This window comes from Castor canadensis, chromosome 14 (assembly GCF_047511655.1).
Source record: "Castor canadensis chromosome 14, mCasCan1.hap1v2, whole genome shotgun sequence".
NCBI classification, from domain to species: domain Eukaryota; kingdom Metazoa; phylum Chordata; class Mammalia; order Rodentia; family Castoridae; genus Castor; species Castor canadensis.
In genome coordinates, this window is record NC_133399.1 from 39,753,551 (window position 1) to 39,775,393 (window position 21,843).

General features: G+C 51.5%; 1 protein-coding gene across 7 annotated transcripts in view; it reads left to right on the forward strand.

Moving 5' to 3' along the window:
• The first annotated feature begins 1,581 nt into the window (after nucleotides 1-1,581).
• Atcay (ATCAY kinesin light chain interacting caytaxin) overlaps nucleotides 1,582-21,843 on the forward strand; it is a 33,098-nt gene continuing 12,836 nt past the window's right edge. The window contains exons 1-7 of one of the 7 annotated variants that reach the window (XM_074054335.1): nucleotides 1,582-1,875; nucleotides 2,478-2,660; nucleotides 3,956-4,071; nucleotides 11,735-11,793; nucleotides 17,306-17,527; nucleotides 19,306-19,491; nucleotides 19,889-19,991. In XM_074054335.1, coding sequence (XP_073910436.1) covers nucleotides 3,995-4,071; nucleotides 11,735-11,793; nucleotides 17,306-17,527; nucleotides 19,306-19,491; nucleotides 19,889-19,991 — 647 coding nt within the window. In that variant the 5' untranslated portion in view covers nucleotides 1,582-1,875; nucleotides 2,478-2,660; nucleotides 3,956-3,994. Of the gene's footprint in view, nucleotides 1,876-2,477; nucleotides 2,661-3,279; nucleotides 3,468-3,955; nucleotides 4,072-11,734; nucleotides 11,794-17,305; nucleotides 17,528-19,305; nucleotides 19,492-19,888; nucleotides 19,992-21,843 lie in introns of those variants that run through there. The other 6 variants (XM_074054336.1, XM_020165862.2, XM_020165863.2 and 3 more) reach the window with 6 other exon arrangements.

Below are 21,843 nucleotides of genomic sequence, written 5' to 3' on the forward strand. Positions count from 1 at the left end.
ACATGCTCAGTGGAAGAAACCAGACACAAAAGGCCACAGCTGAGGAACTCAGTTTTTAGGAAATGTCCAGAACAGGAGTTGCCAGGGGTTTGGGAAATGGAAAGTCACTGTTAATGGGACAAGGTTTCCACTGAGAGTGATGAGAAAGTTCTGGAATAAGATCGTGGTGATGGTTACACCATGTAAAATTTACATTACATGTATTTTTACCATGATTTTGAAAAAGTCTATTATACTAAAAAATCATGGTGAGGAATGGGATAGAGGGGTGAGTGAGTGGCAGGGTGGGTAATCAGCTATCTGAGGAGAAAACTTCTGAACTGGCACATGAATAATCCAAAAGTCAGGAGAAGAGCATATCTAACAGGAAATACAGCCTGTGCAAAGGCCCTGTGGTGGGAGTGAGTTTGATGTGTTCATGGAGCAGGTGGGAAACCACCACAATAACTTGGGGGGAGAAGAGACAACAGAACTCAGTTCCCACTTGGGGTCATGTACTTGATTATTGAAAAAGTACCCCAGACTGGAAGAATTAAAACAAGCATGTATTCTTCTTGGTCTTGGAGACCAAAAGTCTGAAATCAAGGTGTCACTAGGGTTGGTTCTTGAGGTCGGAAGGAGAATCTCTTCCCTGCCTCTCTCCTCTACCTTCTGGAGGCTGATGCTGGGAACCCTTGGTTTCCTTGGCTTGTAGGCCCGTCACCCCATCTCTGCCTACATCTCCTACACGGCTCTCCTGTCTCCTGTGCCTCTCCCTTCTTCTAAGGATGGCTGCCATCAGATTTCGTGCCCACCCTAAACCAGCATCCTTAACCTGACTCCATGCACAAAGACCCATTTTCCAAACAAGGTCACATGCTGGAACATGACTGTGTCTTTGGGGGCTCCATTCAGCCCTCTATAGGATCTCAAAATTAAAAATAAAAACAGCAGCGGCAAGAAACATTTACACAGCCTTTCCCATGCTCCAGCTTTCTTGGCACCATCTCATTAAATTCCAAAAAGCCGGTGCCAGAATTTCCGCACTTCACACAGGGGGAAACTGAGGCCTGGCGGCAAGGTGACTGCTCCCTCGGGTTCCCCATGTGGAGGGTGGCTCTGGACCAGGGTCCAAACTCTCTTTGTGTCCCTCTGAGCGTCTGAGTTCTTGGCCCTGTCTGGGTCCACCAGCCTCTGCAGTTCCTCCAGGCGACTGCAGGGGCGCTGTTTCCCGGCGGCCCCAAGACACCGCATCTGGGGAGCGGCTGCGTCCCCAGCGCCCCGCGTCGTTCAGGGCACCGAGCCCCAGCGTGGCGAGGGCCTGCCGCACCCACGAATCCGAGGACGGTCTTTCCCTGCCCGCAAAGACGGCGTGGGCCCCCGCCAATAACACCTTCCCCGGCCGCAGCCGGCTCGGTATGGATCCCGGCCGCGCCGCACTTCTTTATTTGCCCCGCTTTTGGTTTTGCACCTGCGATGCGCCATCGGAAATCTGCACCTCCCCGCGCGCCTGTGGGCGGGGCTTTCCCTGCAGCCAATGGAGAGCGCGGATGCCGATGGGGCGTGGCTTCCGCAGCAGGCCTGGCCCCGCCCCGCCCCGCCCCGCCCCCCGCACACAAAAGCAAGGCTTTAAGCAGCAGGGCGGCTGACAGCTGTGAGCGGGAGGAAGCGGGGACCTCGCAGGCGGCCCGCAGGCGGCAATGACAGTGGACAGGGCGACTGCGGGGACCCGGGGAGCCCCCCGCTGACCAGCGCCGCCCTCCCCGCCCCCGCCCTCGCGGCCCCGGTGACCTTCGGGTGCGGAGCCCGCCCCGCAGCGCCCGGCGATGCTCTGAGGCCTGGGGACCGCGCGGGACGCCCGCTGCGCGGCGGGGCTCGGCTTTGTCTGCCGCGGAGGTGAGTGGAGCCGCGCGGGGCGGGGGAGCGGGGAACCGCGGTCTCGTGACTCGGCGCTGCTCCCACGCGGGAGCCGAGGCCCCGCAAGCCCGCGCCCGCCCGGTCCCGCCGCCCACCCGCAGGCCGAGGGTCGCCCCATTTTCAGCGCCGTGCCTCGGCCGGCTCGCGAGCTCCCGCCGCCTCCGCTCGGCTCCTATTTATGTCACCGAGGGAAGAAGGCCAGCCGCACGGGAAAAGTCTCAGGACCGCGACGACCAGGGTTTGCGGGCGGGGAGGAGAGGGGCGGCTGGAGACCAGAGTCCCCTTCTGTTTCCGAGTTTGTGTGCGATTGCTCCCAATTCAGCACCATGGCTAAATGAACGTCTCAGCCTTTCCTCGTCCCTCCCTGTCATTTGCCGTCCCCAAGTGGGAAGCCGGGATCTGACATCGGGAGGGTCCAGGGCCGCAGGCGACCCGGCACACCCCACAGTTAGAGGATGTGGTTTCAGCCTCAGCCTGAGGGTCCCCCTGGAGCTGAGGTCGCGCCCAGCTCAGGATGAGGAAAACAGACGCAAGACCCCCCCCCCGTAGGAAATGGCTTCCACCTGAACTTTCCCTCGCAGGAGCGGCTGGCGATTGCTACTGCCTGTGGCATCCAGAAGGAATTTTTTTCCTCCCATTCTACGTCTTACTGTCCCTCCTCCATGAGTGAATGACGACATTCAGGACCGCAGAGAGAACTGAGTGAGAAGCCCCCCACCTGCAGCCAGAGCGGGTCTGATCTCAGCCATTGCCCCTTCCCGCAGGTGCTCACCTGGCTCAGGTGCCCTCTGGGTTCTCCCTGACCCCAGCCACAATCTCAAATTCAGACTCGCTAATTAAGCACTTTCAGTGACACACCCAAACTGCCGCTGCCATCCTAGCTCTGCAGGGGGCAGTGGGGTGTCACTGAAGTGGTGCAGGTTAAAAAGGGAACCTTCAATGCTGGGCAGTGCACAACCAGAGAATAGGAGGAATAATGGGATAACAGCGTGTATGCTGTTCCGTGATGGCTTCTGAACTTGGCCCTGAAATCGCAAATATGCAAATGTGGAGAGAAAGTGCTATTTCCTTTAAAATAGGAACACTTGGGACCAGGTTGTTCTTGGTCATGGAATGTTGTCCTAGGTATTTAGAGTATTAAGCAGCATCCCTGGCCTCCACCCAGGAGCACTTCCTCCTGTCACTCATGACATCCCAAAATGCCTCCAAATGCCAAAGGAGAATTGCTGGATGTTCCTGGTGTGTGTATGGTGGTAGTGGGTGTGTGTGTGTGTGTGTAAGAATCATCCCCAGCTGTAAACCACTGGGTAAAAGTATGAAAAAGTGGTGTTCATTGGGTCAGAAGATATCACAGAGGTCATCCCTAATTCATCTCATTTACAGACAGGGAAACTGAGGCCCAGAGAAGTGAAGGTCTGGATGTTTCCATCTGCCTGGGCATTTCTGAGCCTGACTCCAGCAGCCTAGCTCTTATGCCACCACCCAGAGCCTCAGAACAAAAGCAAAACTGATAATGATTACAATGTGACTTACATCTCGGCTTCCTTTCATGCTACCCTCTCAGCTCTCAGGTCAGCAGGTGGCCAAAACTTGCTTCTTCCTTGGAGGACAGAGGGGCAGGGCAGGTGGTCTGAAGCAGCTAGAGGTGGGTAGGAGTGGACCAGATCCTCTTTGAAAGTGTCAGTCTGTCCAGGGAAAGTTAAGTATGTCAGTCATTCACACTTCAGTATGAATGTAAAAATTCACTGCTTCCCAGTTGAGGTCCAGTGAAAGAGAGGGGTCATGGCCAGCTCTGGGGAAGGTGTACTCCGGAGCTCCCAAGAAAGGGGATCTTGCAGTTGGAGGCTTAGTCTCTCACTTGGGTTCAAACTCTCCACTGACCCAGGTGTCCTTGGCTCTCGACGCCTGTTTTCTCATCTCAACTGATCCCAGGACTGGGTGATGATTCAGTAAGACAACGGGCCCCAGAGCTCTTTGCAGATCCGTTGCTAACATGCCGGAGGGTTATCTTGCTGATTAGTCTATAAAGCTCATTCCTCCACCTTCTGTCCTCCTCCAGGCTCATCCCACTTCAAGCCAGCCCCTGTTTTTGGCTCCCATGGGGACCACCGAAGCCACACTCCGGATGGAAAATGTGGATGTGAAGGAAGAGTGGCAGGATGAAGATCTTCCCAGGTAGGACCTCAGGTTCTGGGTCACTATGGTCCTGGCATCTCTCCCAAGTGGGGTGCAGTGCACGCAGTCCATTGCCATCAATGTTGGAGTTGGGCGCCAGGGGCTCATGCCTGTAATCCTAGCTGCTTGGGAAATCAGGAGAATTGTGGTTCAAGGCCAGCCCAGGAAAAACGTTCATGAGAACCCCATCTCCAAAGTAACCAGAGCAAAAAGGACTGGAGGCATGGCTCAAGTGTTAGAGTGCCTGCTTTGCAAGTGCAAAGCCCTGAGTTCAAATCCCAGTCTCCCCCTCCCCCCCTCCCCCAAAAAGGCTGTTGGAACCACTTCCAGTCAGTGCTTCTAAGTGGGGACTTTTGGGGGCTGACCCAGTTCTGATCCACTCAGTCTCTTCTCCCATGCTCTCCTTGAGGTCTGAGACATCTCTGCGTCCTCTCTGTAGCCTCACAGCAACCAGTAAGGACGAGGAGCACAATGAATATTTGCTAAATTATCTAAGAAGCATATCCTGTCCCTGAAAGCTCCCAGAAAAGCCCCCATGTGCACATTTAAAAGATTCGAGTGCCTTATTGAACCATCTCACAAACATTCCACTGTTGCAGTATTCTCACCTGAATTTTACCTGCAGAGGCCAAAAGGCCTGTGTTCCACCTCCACCTAAACACCCTCGGGTAAACATCCATCCCCATTGCTCTGGCCTCTCTATATCCTAGTGACAGCAGCTTCCTTTTCACACCTTCTCCTTGGCTGGCTTACTCTTACCTTTAGGCTTTTTCATTGGCTGTTCCCTGTGCCTAGAATGTTGTTCCCAGATGTGAAAGAGGTGATGGAGGCAGGACATCTGTGCCTACCACACAGGTCGCCTTCTCAGAAACCCCTGACCCCTTCATGACCCCCACCCCTGTTTCTTGAATTGTCTCTGTCCTGAATGACAGGTAAATAAATTTCTTTACCCCAAGAGATACCCATCTCCTAATCCCTGGAACCTGTGAACATTGTCTTCGTATATAACTCTGGTTAAAGATTTTGAGATTGGGATAACGTGATGTTGTAAAGCGCCAAGTTCATGGTGGTTTGTTACAGCAGCTGTAGAACCATCTAATATGCACCATCTAATATGCTGTACTAGTCTATTTTGCATTGCTACAATGAAGTTCCAGAGGCAGCAAACTTTATAAAGCAAAGAGGTTCATTCAGCTCACAAATTTGAGGCTAGAATTCTTTTTAAAAAATGGAGTAGTTTCAGTCAAAGGCCCCTCTTGGTCATGTCACCTCATGGTGTATGGCAGTGGCAGAATCACATGTGAAAAGAAGATATAAAGCAAAACAGGAAGCAAAAAGGTGGTGTCTGCCTGTAATCCCAGCACTCACGAAGCAGAGGTAGGACTACTGAGAGTTGCAGGCCAGCCTGGGCTAATTATCCATACCCTGTCTCAGAAAACCAAGGGGGAGGGTGTGGTTCAGTGGTAGGGCACTTGCCTGGCACATGCAAAGCCCTGGGTTGCAGTCCCAGGACTGAAGAAAAATTAATCAAAACAAAAAACAGTAAGTCAGAAAGACTGGGTATGGTTGGGCTTTATAACAGGTTTTATAACAACCCTCTTTGAAGAGCTAACTGACTCCCAGGATAGCTCCCTTAATTCCTCCCAAGGACATACCCCCAGTGACCTAAGGACTTCCCTCAAGCCCTGCCTCTTAAAGGTCTCACCACCTCCCCACACTGAGGACCAAGATTCCAACACAAGAACCCTGGGGGACATGCTTGACCCACAGCATATACTGAACACTTCACTTGGGTATTTTGTCCACACCTTGTGCCCACACAAAATGGAACACCAAAAAGCAGGAATCTTTGTTTTGATTGCCCTGTACCCTAGCCTGAGGACAATGCCTGGCATGCAACCAGTGCTACTAGATATTGGATGAGTGGGTGATGCTCCTGGTAGGAATAAGAAGTTGTGTTGGAGGAAGCTGTGCATGCATTCACTGCTACTGTGTCATCTGTTTCATTGGCTGGACATGGCTGGTCATCTCTGTCCCCTGCTGGGCAGGGAGGTTACTGGCTAAGAGACAACACCCCAAGCCCAAGCAAATAGTTTGTGAGACCCTATCTTGAAAACACCCCTCACAAAAAAAGGGCTAGTGGAGTGGCTCAAGGTATAGGCCCTGAGTTCAAATGTTTGAACCCCAGTACCATAAAAATAAAAAAACAAAAAAGAACAAAATAGAGTGGATGTAAAAAGGAAAACAAAACAAAAAAACCACCCAAGAGTTTGTCTATAAACTATTAGGTGAGGAACAGTTCAGAGGTAAAGAGAATTTGAAACCAAATCTGGGCATGGTGGTGTACGCCTATAATCCCAGCATTCACCAGGTGAGTTCAAGGCTAGCTTGAGCTCAAAAAAACAGACAGACAGACAGACAGACAGAGAGAGACAGAGGCAGAGACACAGAAAGAGAGAGGGAAATGCAGAGACAGGGAGAATGTGAAAAGAATCTCCCTTCCAGAAAAATCTGGAAGAAGCCTGAAAGAGGAGCAGTGTCCCGCTTGGAGGGAAGCGGGCTGACTCAGGAGGTCTCGCACTTCCTGTGCATTCATGACCAGGCAGAGGTGGACACTGATGGAGCTGCCCCACATCTGAGGACTTCAGCCCTGAACCTAGGCATTTCCAGACTTTGAATCCCACGCATCTATGTGTGCTTATGGCAGGAGGTGCCATGTCTCAGAATGGCCAAGAATCTCTTGTCTGTGGGGGGTGGGGGGGTGGAAGAACCACTATCTACAGGAATTTCTACAGGGGTCCCTCGGTATCCATGGGCATTGGTTCCAGGACCCCTGGGGATGCTCAAGTCTCTTGTATCACTTGGCACTGAATTTGCATAGAACCTGTGCATCCTCCAATAGATTTAATCAGCTCTAGATGACTTAGAATACCTGACAAAGTAAATGCTGTGTATATAATTGTTATACTGTATCATCATCAGTAGAGAAGCATTTTTGGGGGGATGGGACTTGGGTTTGAACCCAGGGCTTCACACTTGCCAAGCAGGTGCTCTCCCACTTGAGCCACATCTCCAGGCCATTTTGCTCTGGTTATTTTGAAGATGGGGTCTCAAGAACTGTTTGCCTGGGCTGGCCTTGAACCATAATCGTCCTGATCTCAGCCTCCCAAGTGGCTAGGATTACAGGCATGAGCCACCAGGAGCCTGGCTGAGAAGCATTTTTGTTTAAACTATATCTATTTCTAATCCTTGGTTGGTTGAATCTGTGGAGTGGAACCCATGGATTCAGAGGCCAGCTGCCAAGGGCCTGACTTTTTAAGTCCGACAGCCACATTTCACATTCCAATCACTCAGCCACCCATGCCAGCCTTTTGGACATCTTTGTTCTTCCATTCTTTAGTCTGCAAAATGGGTACAACAGTCCTTCACTCAGGAAGTTGTCCTCAGGTTTCAATGAGACACTGAGATGGGCCGTCCATGTGACAAAAGCTGCCTGCACACCTGTAGCTTGTTCATTTTGTTCCCTTTCCCTGCTGCTGCTTATATTGTAAACTACCCATGGCTGGGTGTGGTGGTGCCCACCTGTAATCCCAGTACTTGGAAGGCTGAAATAGGAGGATCACAAGCTCAAGGCCAGCTTGGGCTACATAGCAAAGCCCTGCCAGAAAGAGAGAGAAAGAGAGAGAGAGAGAGAGAGAGAGAGAGAGAGAAAGGAGGAAGAAGGAGGAGGAGGAGGAAAGAAAAAGCCACACCCCCTCACAAGACTTCCGGGGGCAGAAATGGGGCCAAAGGCAGCTGCAGACAAGACAGGAGAGCAGGCAATTGGACAGGGGACAAGGGTGTCTCTCCAGTGAACTTTCCAGCTGCAGGCATCCCCCCTCCCTCCCCCTGAGCACCCCCCCAACTCTCAGCAGCTCAGTGTTGGTAGGACAGTGGCCTTACTGTGTGTCCCAGGCTACCATCTGCCCCCTTGCCAACTGGCACTGTGCCCCCAGGGCTGCTATCTTCCTGGGCTCTGGGGGGCTCATGTGTAGTGCCCTGAAGCAACTCCAGCTGTGGCCACACAGAGGCACCTCTGTGTACCACAGGCAACTGAGGCTCTGTCCTTCCAGCTGTGACCCCTCCACGGGGTCTTTGTGCTTCCCCCATGAAAGTCACAGTCCCAAGCCCACTATGCTTCCTGTGTCTTTCCTAATCCCCTGCCCTTTTGCAAATTCCAGTGGAGCCAGAGGTAAGGGCAGCTGCAATTGCCTGGCTTACTGCCTTGACTTCCCCATTTGCTCATTTTGTAAGAACCACAGTGGCTGGATTTAGGGCATACCCTCCCCAGACCTCATCTTAATGTAATTACGAAGCAAAGACCCTACAGTCATCTTCCCTCATCTTTGAGGGGCACGTCAGGAACCCCAGTGGATCCCTGAAAGTGAGGACAGTCCTAAACCCTATGTACATAGTAATATGATTTTTTTCTATACCTGCTTGCCTATGATAAACTCACCTCTCCACTTAAATGAATCAGTTTACAGCTTCTTTTTGGCATATCTAAATTTCTAGCCTCACTACTCTTGGGTATTAGGGTCATTATTAAGTAAAACAAGGGTTATTTGAACATACTCTGAGTGACTAATGGGCAGGTAGCATATACAGGGTGGATACGCTGACAAAAGGACACTTTGTGCACTGGAGCAGGATGACGCAAGATTTCATCATTCTACTTAGAACAGTGTGCTTAAGACTTATACATGATTTCTAAAATTTTCCATCTACTATTTTCAGGCTGGTAACCAACTACAGAAAGTAAAACTGAGAAGGGAGGTCTTATTCCCAAAATGCCAGAAATTAGGACTTGAACATATCTTTTTTTTTTTTTTTTGGTGCGGGGGACAGTTCTTCTCACTACAAGAGACTGAAGTCAAATTGCATATTGAGGAAACCCCACTTTTAACCTGGGCTGCCCATCATGGCCTTTGACAGTAAGAAGGCCATCTGGGTGTCCCCTTGGGGCCACAGGGGGACTCCTCAGGCATGCACAGTCTTGAGGTTCTCCTTAAGGTCTCACTTGGCCTTGAAAAATGCAGTGTGTGCATTTGCTCCACCAGGGTCAGGAGGCAGCAACCCCTACTTCTGGGAGCCTGGACCCAGGCCAAGACTACTTCTCAGGTTCAAGGGGCTGCTTTGAGGGATAAATCAGCAAATAAATAACATCATGCTGTGAACACTCTACCGTGATGCCTAGTATACACAGTGGACACACTGTACCTGGCATAAATGATGATTCTAGAATAAGAGGAAATTTAATAAGATCAAATTTAATAAGATGAATGAAAGGAACTAGAAGGAAATTCTGACCATCAGATTTGTACTGGACACGAACTGCTGCCAGTTTGAAAGGAAAGGTTTTCTACAACACGAAATGGGTATCGAGACTTTTGATGTCATAGTTCTGATCTGACAGCAAATTTCAAATGTTTTATTTTGGTTTTGGTGAGACTGGGAGAGTTTTAACTCAGGGCTTGGCATTTGCAAAGCAGGTGCTCTACTGCTTGAGTCACACCTCCAGTCCATTTTCCTCTGGTTATTTTGGAGATGGGGGGGTCTCATGAACTATTTACCCAAACTGGCCTCAAACCTTGATCTTCCCAATCTCAGCCTCCTATGTAGCTAGGATTGCAGGCATGAGCCACTGGCGCTTGGCTTCAAATGTTTTTAAGTGCTGTGTGGGCAGAATAAAGCTAGGTTTGGTGCTTCTGTTGTCGGTATGTGATTTTTTTTTTTCTTTTGCAGTGCTGGGGTTTGAACTGAGGGCCTGCACCTTGAGCCCTCTACCAGCCCTTTTTTGTGAAGTACTTTTTTGAGACAGGGTCTCTCAAATTATTTGCCCAGGCTGGCTTCGAACCATCATCCTCCTGATCTCTGCTTTCTGAGTAGTTAGGATTACAGGTGTGAGCCACTGACACCCAGCTCAGTCTGTGATTTTGTAGCATAATTTTAAAACTTTGCAAACCCTGGGATTCTGGGAGTTGTTGAATCGATTCCTCAGCCCTCATCTGCCTCTTTAAAATCTTCTCATGATTTTACTTGAATATTACTTTTTTTAGGAAATTGGGGTGAAATTCATATGACATGTATGAATCATTTTAAAGTACACAGTTCAGTGGGCTTTAGTACATCACAAGTTTGTGTAACCATCACTACTGTCTAATTCTGGAACATTCTCACCACCCCAACAGGAAGCCCTGTCCCCATAAGCAGTCACCCATCCCCTCCCCAGCCCCTAGCCCCCACAAGTCCACTTCCTGTCTCTGGATTCTCCTGTTCTGGATGTTTCCTGTCAATGGAGTCACTTGTTGTGGGGTCTTGTGTGTCTGCTTCTCTCGCTGAGCACTAGGTCTGCAAGGTCCCTCCATGATGTAGCGAGGGTCAGAACCTTGCCCCTGTTCGTGGTTGAATAATATTCCAGTGTGTGAATGGAATTCCACTTCTGGGCTTTGATGGCTCCTGCTGCTGTGAGCATTTAGTAAGACTTGTTTTTTGTTTCTGTTTTGTTTTGTTTTGCAGTAGTGGGGTTTGAACTCAGGCCCTTGCTCTTGCTAGCAGGCACTGCTGTACACTTGAGTTTTTGTGTGGGCAGCCATTTTCCTTTCCTTTGAGCATCTGCTCTCTTTTGACCTTGAGCATCCATGAAATTGGGCCAGCTTTTGCTTCACCCCACACCTCCAGGACCCACCCATGTACCAAGGACCCAGTGGTTAGTCCAAAAACATTGTGAATGAGAAGAGAGGGAGGGAGGGGCACCATAGACTCCACCCGGAACAGGAGAGGGAAGAGCTGTCCACCTCTTTCCCATCTAAACAGTCCCGGGCCAGCCCCTCCACTCTGGCCAGCTGGGATGAATTTATCCCTGCAGTTCCAGGATTGCGGGAGACCCAGGGGCCTCCCTGCAGCTCCGTGTTCAGCCCTGCAGCCTTCACCCGGGAGCTCAAGGCTGCACTAAAGGGACCCAGATGCTGAGCTGGCCACATTTCTTTTTCCCTAATGTCCCTTTCACTCTGAAGATGCCATCCAGGATCCCACGTGACATGCTCTTAGATATTAACTGTGGTCGGTGACAGTTCTCCGACCCTCCTTAGTATTCATGACATTGAAGTTCTGAGAGGGACTGGTCAGCCATTCTGTGGAAGTTCCATCGATGGGGATTTAGCTAATGTTTTTGTTCTGATTCGACTGATGGATGGGCTCAGGAAGGAAGACCACAGTGGTGAAGGGTGCTCTTATTTGTTACATCATATCAAAGGGACCTGCCAGCTGAGTGTGGAGTCACCTGCCTGTGATCCCAGCTACTCGGGAGACAGAGGTAGGAAGATCTCAGTCCAGGCCCGGCCTGGGAAAAGTTAGCATGCAAAATAACCAGAGCAGGACTGGTGGAGTGGCTCAAGTGGTAGAGCACCTGCCTAGCAAACATGAGGCCCTGAGTTCAAATCCCAGTACCACAAAAAAAAAAAAAAAGAAAGAAAAAGAAGAACATACTTGAGCACAGTGATTGCTAGGAAGTCAATGCATTTTGTCTCTCTTGTTTTTGCCTCATTCCTGTTGGCTGAACCTGTCCATGTCATACCTTGTTCCCTTGGCTGGATTTTGGATGTCCTCTCGGCTGGGTTGGCAGGCCGCTTCCAGAAGAGACTGGGATGGAATTGCTGGGTAGTCCAGCAGAAGACACATCCTGTAAGTTTCCTCATGCACAGAAACAAGAACGTGTTTTACAGGCTTCGGCTGTGCCCCAGCTGTCACTGCAGCAATGTCAAGAGGCCACACGCACACTTGGGGTAGAAAGTTGGGGGAGGGGTTGTTCTGTGCCAAGAATGGCAGAGGAAGCAGGGTGCCAGGGAGAACAATCATGACAACCACACCAGGTCTTGCTGTGTGTCCTCAAGCTGGTTACTTGGCCTCTTGGTGCTTCCAATGCTGTATCTACTAAATGCAGGCAGTGAGCTTTTTAGAGAGGGAGGATGCAAGGATGAAGTGAGGGACACATGCATAGGACCCAGTGATGCCACAAGTGAGGTCAACTCAGCCAAGGGCAGCCAGACTGCTCTGAGGGGCTTACAGGCCGAAGATCTAAAGCCACAGCCACTAGAATTGGGGCTGGGAGTCCTGGAACTGTAGCAAACCTTGTATTCACCTTGTGGTATCTCCTTGCTGAGCTCTGCTGGACTGCTGCTCTCCTGTGTCACCCGTCACTGAGCCCACCCATAAGGAAGAGACTGATCGGAGAGGGACATGCATGCCCCTGAGGTCACACAGCAGGGAGAGCTGGAGCTGCCCAACCCCGTGCCTTTCCCTGCACCACATGGGCCCCAAGAGGCAGGCAGGGGCCTGGCTTGTGCCAGCTTTCTGGGAATGTTCAGGGTGGCTGGCCACAGAGAAGTCAGAGCAGCTGGAGGTCTTTACATCTGGGTTCTGCACTGAGCAGTTGGTCTCACAAGGTGCCTTCATGGTCACGTGAGACTACTCCTTCAATATTCTCGCTCTCTCTCCTTCCCTCCCTCTCTCCCTCCTTCCCTCCCTCCTTCCCTCCTTCCTTCCCTCCCTCCTTCCCTCTCTCCCTCTCCCTTTGGCCCTGTTTTGGAAAACTCCAATATAAAATTATCTTGGACCCTGGATCATCTGGGGCCCAGTGTCACCACAGGGTCCTCATAAGGAGACAGCTGGGCTCAGGCTTGGTGGCTCACACCTGTAATCCCAGCTACTTAGGAGGCTGAGATCAGGAGAACCAAGGTTCGAGGCTAGCCTGGGCAAATAAATCTTGAAACACCTTCACCCATCTCCAAAATAACCAGAGCAAAATGGACTGGAGATGTGGTTCAAGCAATAGAGCACCTGCTTTGCAAGTGTGAAGCCCTGAGTTCAAACCCCAGTGCCACCAAAAATATATTTTTTTAAATGAGGGGAGATGGGGCATGAGGTCAGAAGCAGAGAGAGACTGGGAGAAGCTGTGTTGCTTCTCTGAAAAGGGGAGCCAGGGGTTGCCTTCCTCCTCTCACGAAATCCTGGGAGCCACACTTAGGCTGTGGCCCAGTGCTGAGGGCTTGCCTAGCATGTGCAAGGCCCTGGTTCCCATCCTCAACACTGGGAAAAAAGAATTCTGGGAAGGTCAGGGATAATCAGGCTCCAGGGGCAGCGTAGCCTTTGTGGATACCCTAGAGCAGTGGTCTCAGGGTTCTCCAGCATGGCCCCCAATGACTAAGCCCAGCTTCCCAACCCTTCTGCCAGGCAGCCTTGACCGGGTCCCAGCTCCTGGTCCCACCCTCTCCAGGACCCCAGGCCCCAGCAACTATAAAGAGAGGTCCAATTCACGATCCTTGAGTCCTTGATCCTTGATTGGACCCACGGTGGCTTCCATAAAGAGAACGCCCTAGTTGGATAATGGGCAAAGGGAGGGAGGAGGCCCACATGGCAAAGCAGCCTGGGAGGGGAAAGAAAAAGGGTGTTTGCCAGGTCCCCAAAATGTGTTCAGCCCTAGCAGTCACCTCCCAGCCCCAGGCATGTCATTTTCACAAAAGGCTCTGTGGCCTTCCCAGGGCTGCATAAGTCTCACGGACCCCACAACTGAGGCCAAAGTCCAAGGTGCTGGTCCTTCTGAGGCCCTGAGGGAAAACATGCCCCAGGCCTGTCCCCAGCATCTGATGGTGGCCTGTGAGCCTCAGTGTCCTGTAGAAGTGTCACCCATCTCTGCCTCCGTCGCCACACAGCGTTCTCCCTGTTTGCATGTTGTAACTGACTGGGGCGAGACCCACCAAGGCTGCCCTCACCTTGACTTTTCCATCTGCAAAGACCCCGTTTCCAAAGAAACGCTCATCCTGAGGTCCCAGGGAGAGGATTTGAATACAGATTTGAAGGGGACACAGTTAGACCTGCCACTCTCCACCCTCGGGCCTCTCCACACACCATCCTTCCCCTGCACAAACATCGCCTTTGCAACATCCCATATCCACAGAGTCTTTGCTCTTCTAGCACCAACGTCAGCCCCAGTGTCATTAAAACTTAGACACAGGCAAAACTCAGGGATGGCGGTCTTGGGGGATTCTTTTCCTGCCACCAGCCAGGAAGCCAGCACCAGCTGTCTGCAGAAGGCCATGGGGACAGGACAGAAGGAACAGGGATGGGCAGGATGGGTGGGACAGGTGTCTCATTCCCCAGGGAGGGTGGCTCCCAGGTCCTCACAAGCCCGAGCCCTGGCAGGGTAAATTCCGGTTAAGGTTTTCCTTTTTTTTTTAAAGAAGAAACTCCATTAGATTTTTGTCGTTGCTTTTGTTTGACTCTTTTTTTTTAGTGGCAAATGCCATTCCATTTTTTTTTTCTAGTTCTTTTTCTTTTTTAGGTCAAATTGCTCAATTTTTTTCTTTTCTTTTTGTTTCTTTCATTGGAAAATTCTATTTAATTCTTTCTTTGTCTTTTTAAAGGAAACTGTATTCAGTCTTTTTTCTTTCTTTCCCTTTTTCTTTTTTGCCATATGGGGTTTGAATTCAGGGCCTCACGCTTGCTAGACAGCTGCTCTGCCACCTGAGCCACATCCCCAGCCCTTTTGCTTTGGTTATTTTTTGAGATACGGTCTCGCTTTATGCCCGCTCTGGCCTGAACCACGATCCTCCTATTTGTGCTTCCTGAGTAGCTGGAATGACAGGTGTGGGCCACTGCACCCAGCCATTGACTGAGATGGGGGTCTCTTGAGCTTTTTGCCTGGTCTGGCCTAGAACTGCGATCCTTCTGATCTCTGCCTCTGGAATAGTGAGGATTACAGGCGTGAGTCATTCAGCCTGACCTTTTTTTTTTTTTTTCATTTAGAGCAAATATCATTCCATATTTTTTTTTCTTTTTTAGGGGCAAATTCCACTCAATTTAAAGGCTTGAGAATAATCCTCTTTGGCTCAAATCTCTGTCCTCCCAGCCCACATGGTGGGGGTTACTGCCTCCCGACTTCCCTACTGGTGACAAGTGTCACGTCCACACCTCAATTTTGCTGTCTCTGGGTGCTGTGACCTTCAGCTGTACCCCATCAGGAAGAGAGAGCCAAGTTTGTATTAAATTCATGGAATATAACACCCTCCTCCACTTCTGGTGAAGAAGGGGTGAGCGGAGAGGCCCGGGGTCAAGCCTGAAGCTACCTCTCACCAGCAAGGTGGCCCTGGGCCAGTCATAGCCTCACTGTTCCCTTCTGTAAAATGGCTCACACTTCCTGCTGCGCAGTCATGTGGGATCTTCAGGCACAGGCGTTTGGTGAAGTCTGACCACTGCTTTGGTTTCATTTTCTGCCATAGTGCATGTTTATATCCATCTCCAAAAGCAGTTCTGACCTGCTGTCTAGGGACCAAGAAATTCAATGGGAAAATGAGAAGAGTCGACTGAGTTAATGGCAGATAAACAAGGTCCAAGGTGCTCCTTTGGGTCTTTCACTGAATCTGCACTGGCCACAGAGTGACACTGAGGTCACCTCCCCTGGTCTCTGGACTCTTTTTCTTGGACATCATTTTAGGGACAGGTGACCACTTCTCTCCCAGACTCACCCCAAGGAGCCAGCCCTGCTCTTTCAATCAGATTAGCTTTAGCCTCTGCTGGTGGTGGGGGGAGGTCTGGGGGACAGAGATCTCCAGAAAAGGAGACCAGGGGACGTCCACCCTCCCAACTCCAGAAAGGACCTTGTCCTGTGCCTCTGTGCTGAGTTTGCTTGTCTATTAAAGGAGACAGTAGGGATGTTGGGAGGTTGAGGGATGTATGTGCCCAAAAAGAGTTTAGCTGAGACCCTGGCCATCCAATGTCTGGAAAAATCTGACAAAAATCTAGCAAGATCACTGTGTGTTAGTTTGCTGGGCACAGTGGCACAGCCTGTAATCCCATCTGTGAGGGAGGTGAAGGTAGGAAGATTAAAATATAAGATCAGCCTGGGCAAAAAGTTAGCAAGATCCTGTCTCAGTTAACAAGCCAGGCATGATGATCCACATCTGTGACCCCGGCTATGCAGGAGGTGTGGTAGGAAGTTCGAGGCCTGAAGCTGGCTCCAAGCAAAATGGGAGACCCAACCTGAAAAATAACTAAAGCAAAAAAGTGCTGGTTGGGGCTCAAGTGGTAGAGCACCTGCCTGGCAACCATGAGGCTCTGAGTTCAATCCCAGTACTGCCAAAAAAATACACATTAGTCATTGAAAAGTGGAACAGGACATTCCCAGCGAGCCATATAAGGTAATTGCTGTGCGATTTCACAGTGGCCAAGAGCACTCTACCTGGGACTGGGTGGGCTGCCCACGGTCTAGGTACCACATTATCCATGGGAACTTGACCGACTCACCCTCCTTAAAAGGCCCATTTTTCAGATGGCAAAACCGAGGCAGGCTCAGAGAAGGGTTTTCTAGGATCTTGAAGCTAGTAAGCAGCAGTCAGGCTTTGAACCCGGCACTGCCCAACATCTGAGCGTATGCACTTGACCTTTGAGGCAGGCCAGAGGTGGTTACAGTACTCAGCACTGTAACTGAACACTACAAAACGGTGTCCTGTGAGTTCTACCCACCATACGGTAGGATCCATGCAAGAGGTGTGTAGCCCCACACCTTCCACCAGGTCAGAAACAGGAAGGGGATGTTACGTGCAGGTTTGAAGTGTGAGCAGGTGTTGAGGGTTCTTGCCTTCACAGGCCAGAGAACCGGCTCATGAGGCAGTCGACTTGTAAGCCAAAGCTGGTATACAAAGTAGGATCTATTAGAGAGAAAGGAAAGGCTACAGCTAGAGCAGTTCAGGGAGGCCCAGAAACCTGTAGCTCCCTGCTCAGGTGAAGGCTGGGGCTTTTATGGACGTAGTAACTCTGGGTTAGATGAGTTCTTTTCATTGGCTGTGGATTCATGGGCTTTCTTAAACAAACTGGTCAGTGTGCCTCTTATTGGGGGAGGGGAAACAATCTTGAGGGCATTTTGCTCATCAGCCCAGTGGCAGATCTATCAGGCCCTGCATCTCCTGTTCAGAATGCAGAAATGCAGCTTTACAATTCCTTCTCAGGGTACAGGAATCCAGATTTACAACTCCTTCTCAGGACGCAGGAATTCAGGTTTATAATTCCTTCTCAGCATGCAAGAATCATAGTGCTCTCCATGGGGGGATGGAGTACTCACTCATCTGCCTTAGGTCTCCAGACCCAACAGGGAGAGAGAGGGTGCCAGCCACTGGGATTTTGCATTTCTGGTTTCCTGCAGCACCTCCCAACACACTGAACTTCAGTGGAGCCCACCGGAAGAGGAAAACGCTGGTGGCCCCGGAGATCAACATCTCCCTGGACCAGAGTGAGGGCTCTCTACTGTCCGATGACTTCTTAGATACCCCTGACGACCTGGACATCAACGTGGACGACATCGAGACACCTGATGAGACCGACTCACTGGAGTTCTTGGGAAACGGCAATGAACTTGAATGGGAAGGTAAAGACCAGGGGTCCCTGACAGGGGCCCGGCCCAAATCTGGGTCCACATAACTTCTGATTTTGTAAACCATGTCCTGGAGGGTTCTGTGGCCATGGCTGTATCCCCACAGACCAGAGAGCGGCCTGTGGTGCAGACCTCTAACCTGGGGACACAGGACAGCCCATGGAGGGAGCATCAGTCCTGCCACTGGCTGTACATTTTTCTTGTAGACTTGTAGTTTTTCTGGGGATTGTGGCTTTCACCAGAGGTTCACAGGTAACTGTGTGGACTCCATCTGATTGCATTACCCTGGGGCTGGTCCTAACTGAAGGGCTGTGGATATGGCAGGAACCAGACAGAAATAGATGGTCCCCAACCATGTATGGGTCGTCAGAAAGACAGACACTAAATAACAAAACAGATACGCGCGAAGACCTTGGTCCTTGGTGCTTACAGGAAAATAAGGTGATAGAATGGGATGGGGTCCCTGCCCATGGGACCCTGGCCATGTCTGGGGACATGTGTGGCTGTCATGACTAGGGAGCTCCTGGCATAGAGTAGGTGGAGCCAGCGATGCTGCTCAGTGCCCTGCAGGGTCAAGGACACCAATTCAGAATGACCCAGTCCAGTGTCCCCTGTGCCCAGGGGCAGAGACCTTGAGCTACGTAATGAGGTATGGGGTCCCTTTTAAAGGATGGTGGGACAGGCCTCACTGGGAAATGTTACCTGAGCTGAGATCCTGTGTGACTGGGGTGGGGTGAGAAGGGAGGCAGCTCCTGAAGGACTTAGGAGGCCTTGAGAGAAGTCCAGCTTTTATTCCCAGGATGGTTAAAACCTGTAGCAGAATCAGCCAGATCTGATTTCCTGCAAATGTCCAGAACAACAACTCTTGCACTGGGGGGCAGGGAGGCTGGAGAGGAAGCAGGGGACCTCCTAGGTGGTGGCGATAGCCATGCAGGTGTACCCTACTGAGCAGTCCTGGTCAGGTGACCATGAATTACAAAGTGGAGGAGGGCTCTTGGCCTGAGCACTGGGCACAAGGTCACACCATGTCTTGAGGCAGAGGGAGCAGGTAGGATGGTGGTGGTCACTTCAAGAGTGGTTAAGAAGCCCAGAGACGGAAATACTGTGTGCAAGCTCACACAGCAAATCATTTGTAGAGTTGAGTCCAGGTCTGGCAGAGTGGCTCAAGTCATAGAGTGCTTGCCTAACAAGTGTGGGGCCCTGAGTTCAAACCCTAGTGCTGCCAAAAAAAAAAAAAAACCAAAAAAACCTGGGTCTAGGTTGCCTGGCTCCTACCCCTGATCACTTTCCCATGTTCTGTGACTTAAGTCACATTTAGCAGTGTAGGATAAGTTGTTTTGCCTGAGATTCAGGAGAGACAGGGACAGCGAAATGCCCAAAGGACATTTCAACCCTACCTGGTTGAACACAGGTAGGGAAGGGGGTGACAGGGCTGCTCCTTGTAGTCCTTGGCTCCAGTTGCTCACATCTGTTAGAGGATGACAGAAATACAAAGTGACCATTAAGCATGGAAGGGACAGGGTGGGGCTGGTGGGAGAGGTGCAAGGGGCCCAGGGCAGCTGCTGGCTGGGGGTGCAGTCATGGATGGCTTCTTAGAGGAGGTGGCATTTGTGACAGAGGAAGATAGGTGAACAGGGCAGCCAGGAGGAAGAAAGTGAAGGATATGTGGCCGCTGGCAACAATGACAGACACAAGAGGGAGGCTAGGGGGAGTCTGGAATGAAATGTCTGGACTTAGGGGTCTGTTCTGCTTGCCCCCTGGCCTGCTTCTAGACGATACTCCGGTGGCCACTGCCAAGAACATGCCTGGGGACAGTGCAGATCTGTTTGGGGATGGTACAGCAGAGGATGGCAGTGCTGCCAACGGGCGCTTGTGGCGGACAGTAATCATCGGGGAGCAAGAACACCGCATTGACCTGCATATGATCCGGCCTTACATGAAGGTGGTCACCCACGGAGGTGAGCGCACCTCATGCTCCTCCTCCCACTCCGCTCAGGGAACACTGGGAAACTGGGGATCTGTCAGTGCTCCTCTCTGGACCTCAGTCTCTTCATCTGACCCGCACGGATGTTAACCCTGAGGAGGGTGGGCAGGCCGTGGACGAGACATGGGGGTGCCTGTGAGGGTGGCCGTCATCCCCCACCAAAGCAGAGACTGCTCAGGAGGCACTGGCTCCCGTGCCAGGTGCTGGGCTCAGAGCTGTACTCTCCTGAGTGTGTGGGTGGTGGGACACGATGGCCAGCCATAGGGTAGACATGGGACAGATGTCATGCATGCGGCAGCTCAGAGCTAAGAGACCAACCGCCCCGTTGTTGCCTGGAGTTATTGTGCTGCTCACAGGCTGCCTGTCCCCAGGGTACTACGGCGAAGGGCTCAACGCCATCATTGTGTTTGCTGCCTGCTTTCTCCCGGACAGCAGCTCCCCAGACTACCACTACATCATGGAGAACCTCTTCCTGTGAGTCGTTGCCTGCGGGGCAGCCTTGGGGCTCTGAGAGGCGCGGGCTGGCCCTGGGGAAGGGCGTTGTGTCAGCAGACCTGGATCTAAGCCTCTGTTGTCCACTGCCTATGACCTTCCTTTGGGGTCTCCCTGTCCTCATCATTGTCATCTTCACCATCACCACCACCATCATCACCTCCACCACAACTATCACCACTATCACCACTACCACCATTAATTATCATCTCCACCACCACCATCATTACCACCATCACCATCACCACCATCACTGCCATCACCACCACCACCATCATTGCCATCACCACCATCACCACCCCCATCACCACCATCAACATCACTACCATCACCACCACCATCACCACCACAACCATCTCCACCACCACCACCACCACCACCATCATTGCCATCACTATCACCACCATCACCATCATCACTGCCATTACCACCATCACCACCTCCACCATCACCACCCCCATCACCACCATCAACATCACTACCATCACCACCACAACCATCTCCACCACCACCACCACCACCACCCTCATAGCCACCGTCACCATCATCACCATCACCATGATTTACTGAGGAATTACTAAGTGACAGCCAGGAGGCCAGGTGTTCCGTGTGTAACCATACCCCACCTTTACCACAACCCTCTTGCCTCCCACTTTTCAAGCCAGGGATCTGGACACAGCACAGTTAAATCCCATGCCCAAGAACACCCAGGTGCAGTTTGTTATGACGGATACAGAGAAAACATGGAGCCGGGCGTGGTGGCTGCACTCAGGGGGCTGAGGCAGGAGTTCACAGTTTGATACCAGCCTAGACTACATAGTGAGACACTGTCAGAAAGAGACAGAAATGGAAAATAAGAAAGAATAATGTAAAGTCCCTGGTAGATAGTATTAGGAGTTCAGTAAAACTTAATTACTCTTTTCTTTTGGGGTGCTGGGGGTAGACCCCAGGCCTTGGGCATGCCAGGCAAGCATTCACCCTTGAGATCCCCCCAGCCTTGTTACCTCTCCTGTCATTGTTACTGCTAAGATTTCTGTCTCATGCAGTGGGACTCAGCTGCCAGGTTGGACCCCAAAGGACAGAAGGGACAAAGAAAGAAGTGGTCTGGGCAGTTGGAGGGTGCTCCACGCATGGAGTGGTAGAGGCCAGGGATGCTGCCCAGCGCCTGGCACGGCCCAGGACATGCCCCCAGGAACGAGCCAGCCCAGTGTGCACAGGGAGCAGGGGACCCTGTTCTCACTACTGTCATGGAATCAATCACCGCCATTCCTCCATCCCTAACTCTCCACCCATTCGCCAAGCAGCTCTTGACACCCAGCTGGGCCTCCGTGGATGGGGTGCAGTTACCCCTAAAGGTCTCACGGCTGGGGGAACAGCCCACTCCTGAGCCTCACCTCCCCACCCAAACAGCTGCCACGCTGTGTTGGTTGGCTCTCCATGGAGGGCAGACACATGGGCCTCAGGCGACAGAAGGTATACATGGACAGTGAGAGCAGAAAGTGACCAGAGACACCACGGAGCCCAGTCTCTCCCGATGGGGAGGCAGCAGCCTGGAGGGGAACATTTACCTGAAACCATGCAGGGAGAGGCGGACCCCAGGGGACGCGTCTGCTGTACCTCCAGCCCTTTGCGGGCACCTGTTCCCTGCTATAGTGAGGGCTGACATGCAGCTGTCAGCATTGGTCTCAGGAGATGTCAAGTGAGATAACGCATAACAGACTTTGAGTCTGTTCCCGATAAAACTATGGCCACAGATACAGATTAGGGTGTGTGAGGGGTTCCACGTCTACTTCCCTTCCACAGTGCACCAGACACACACCTGCACAGGGGTGCC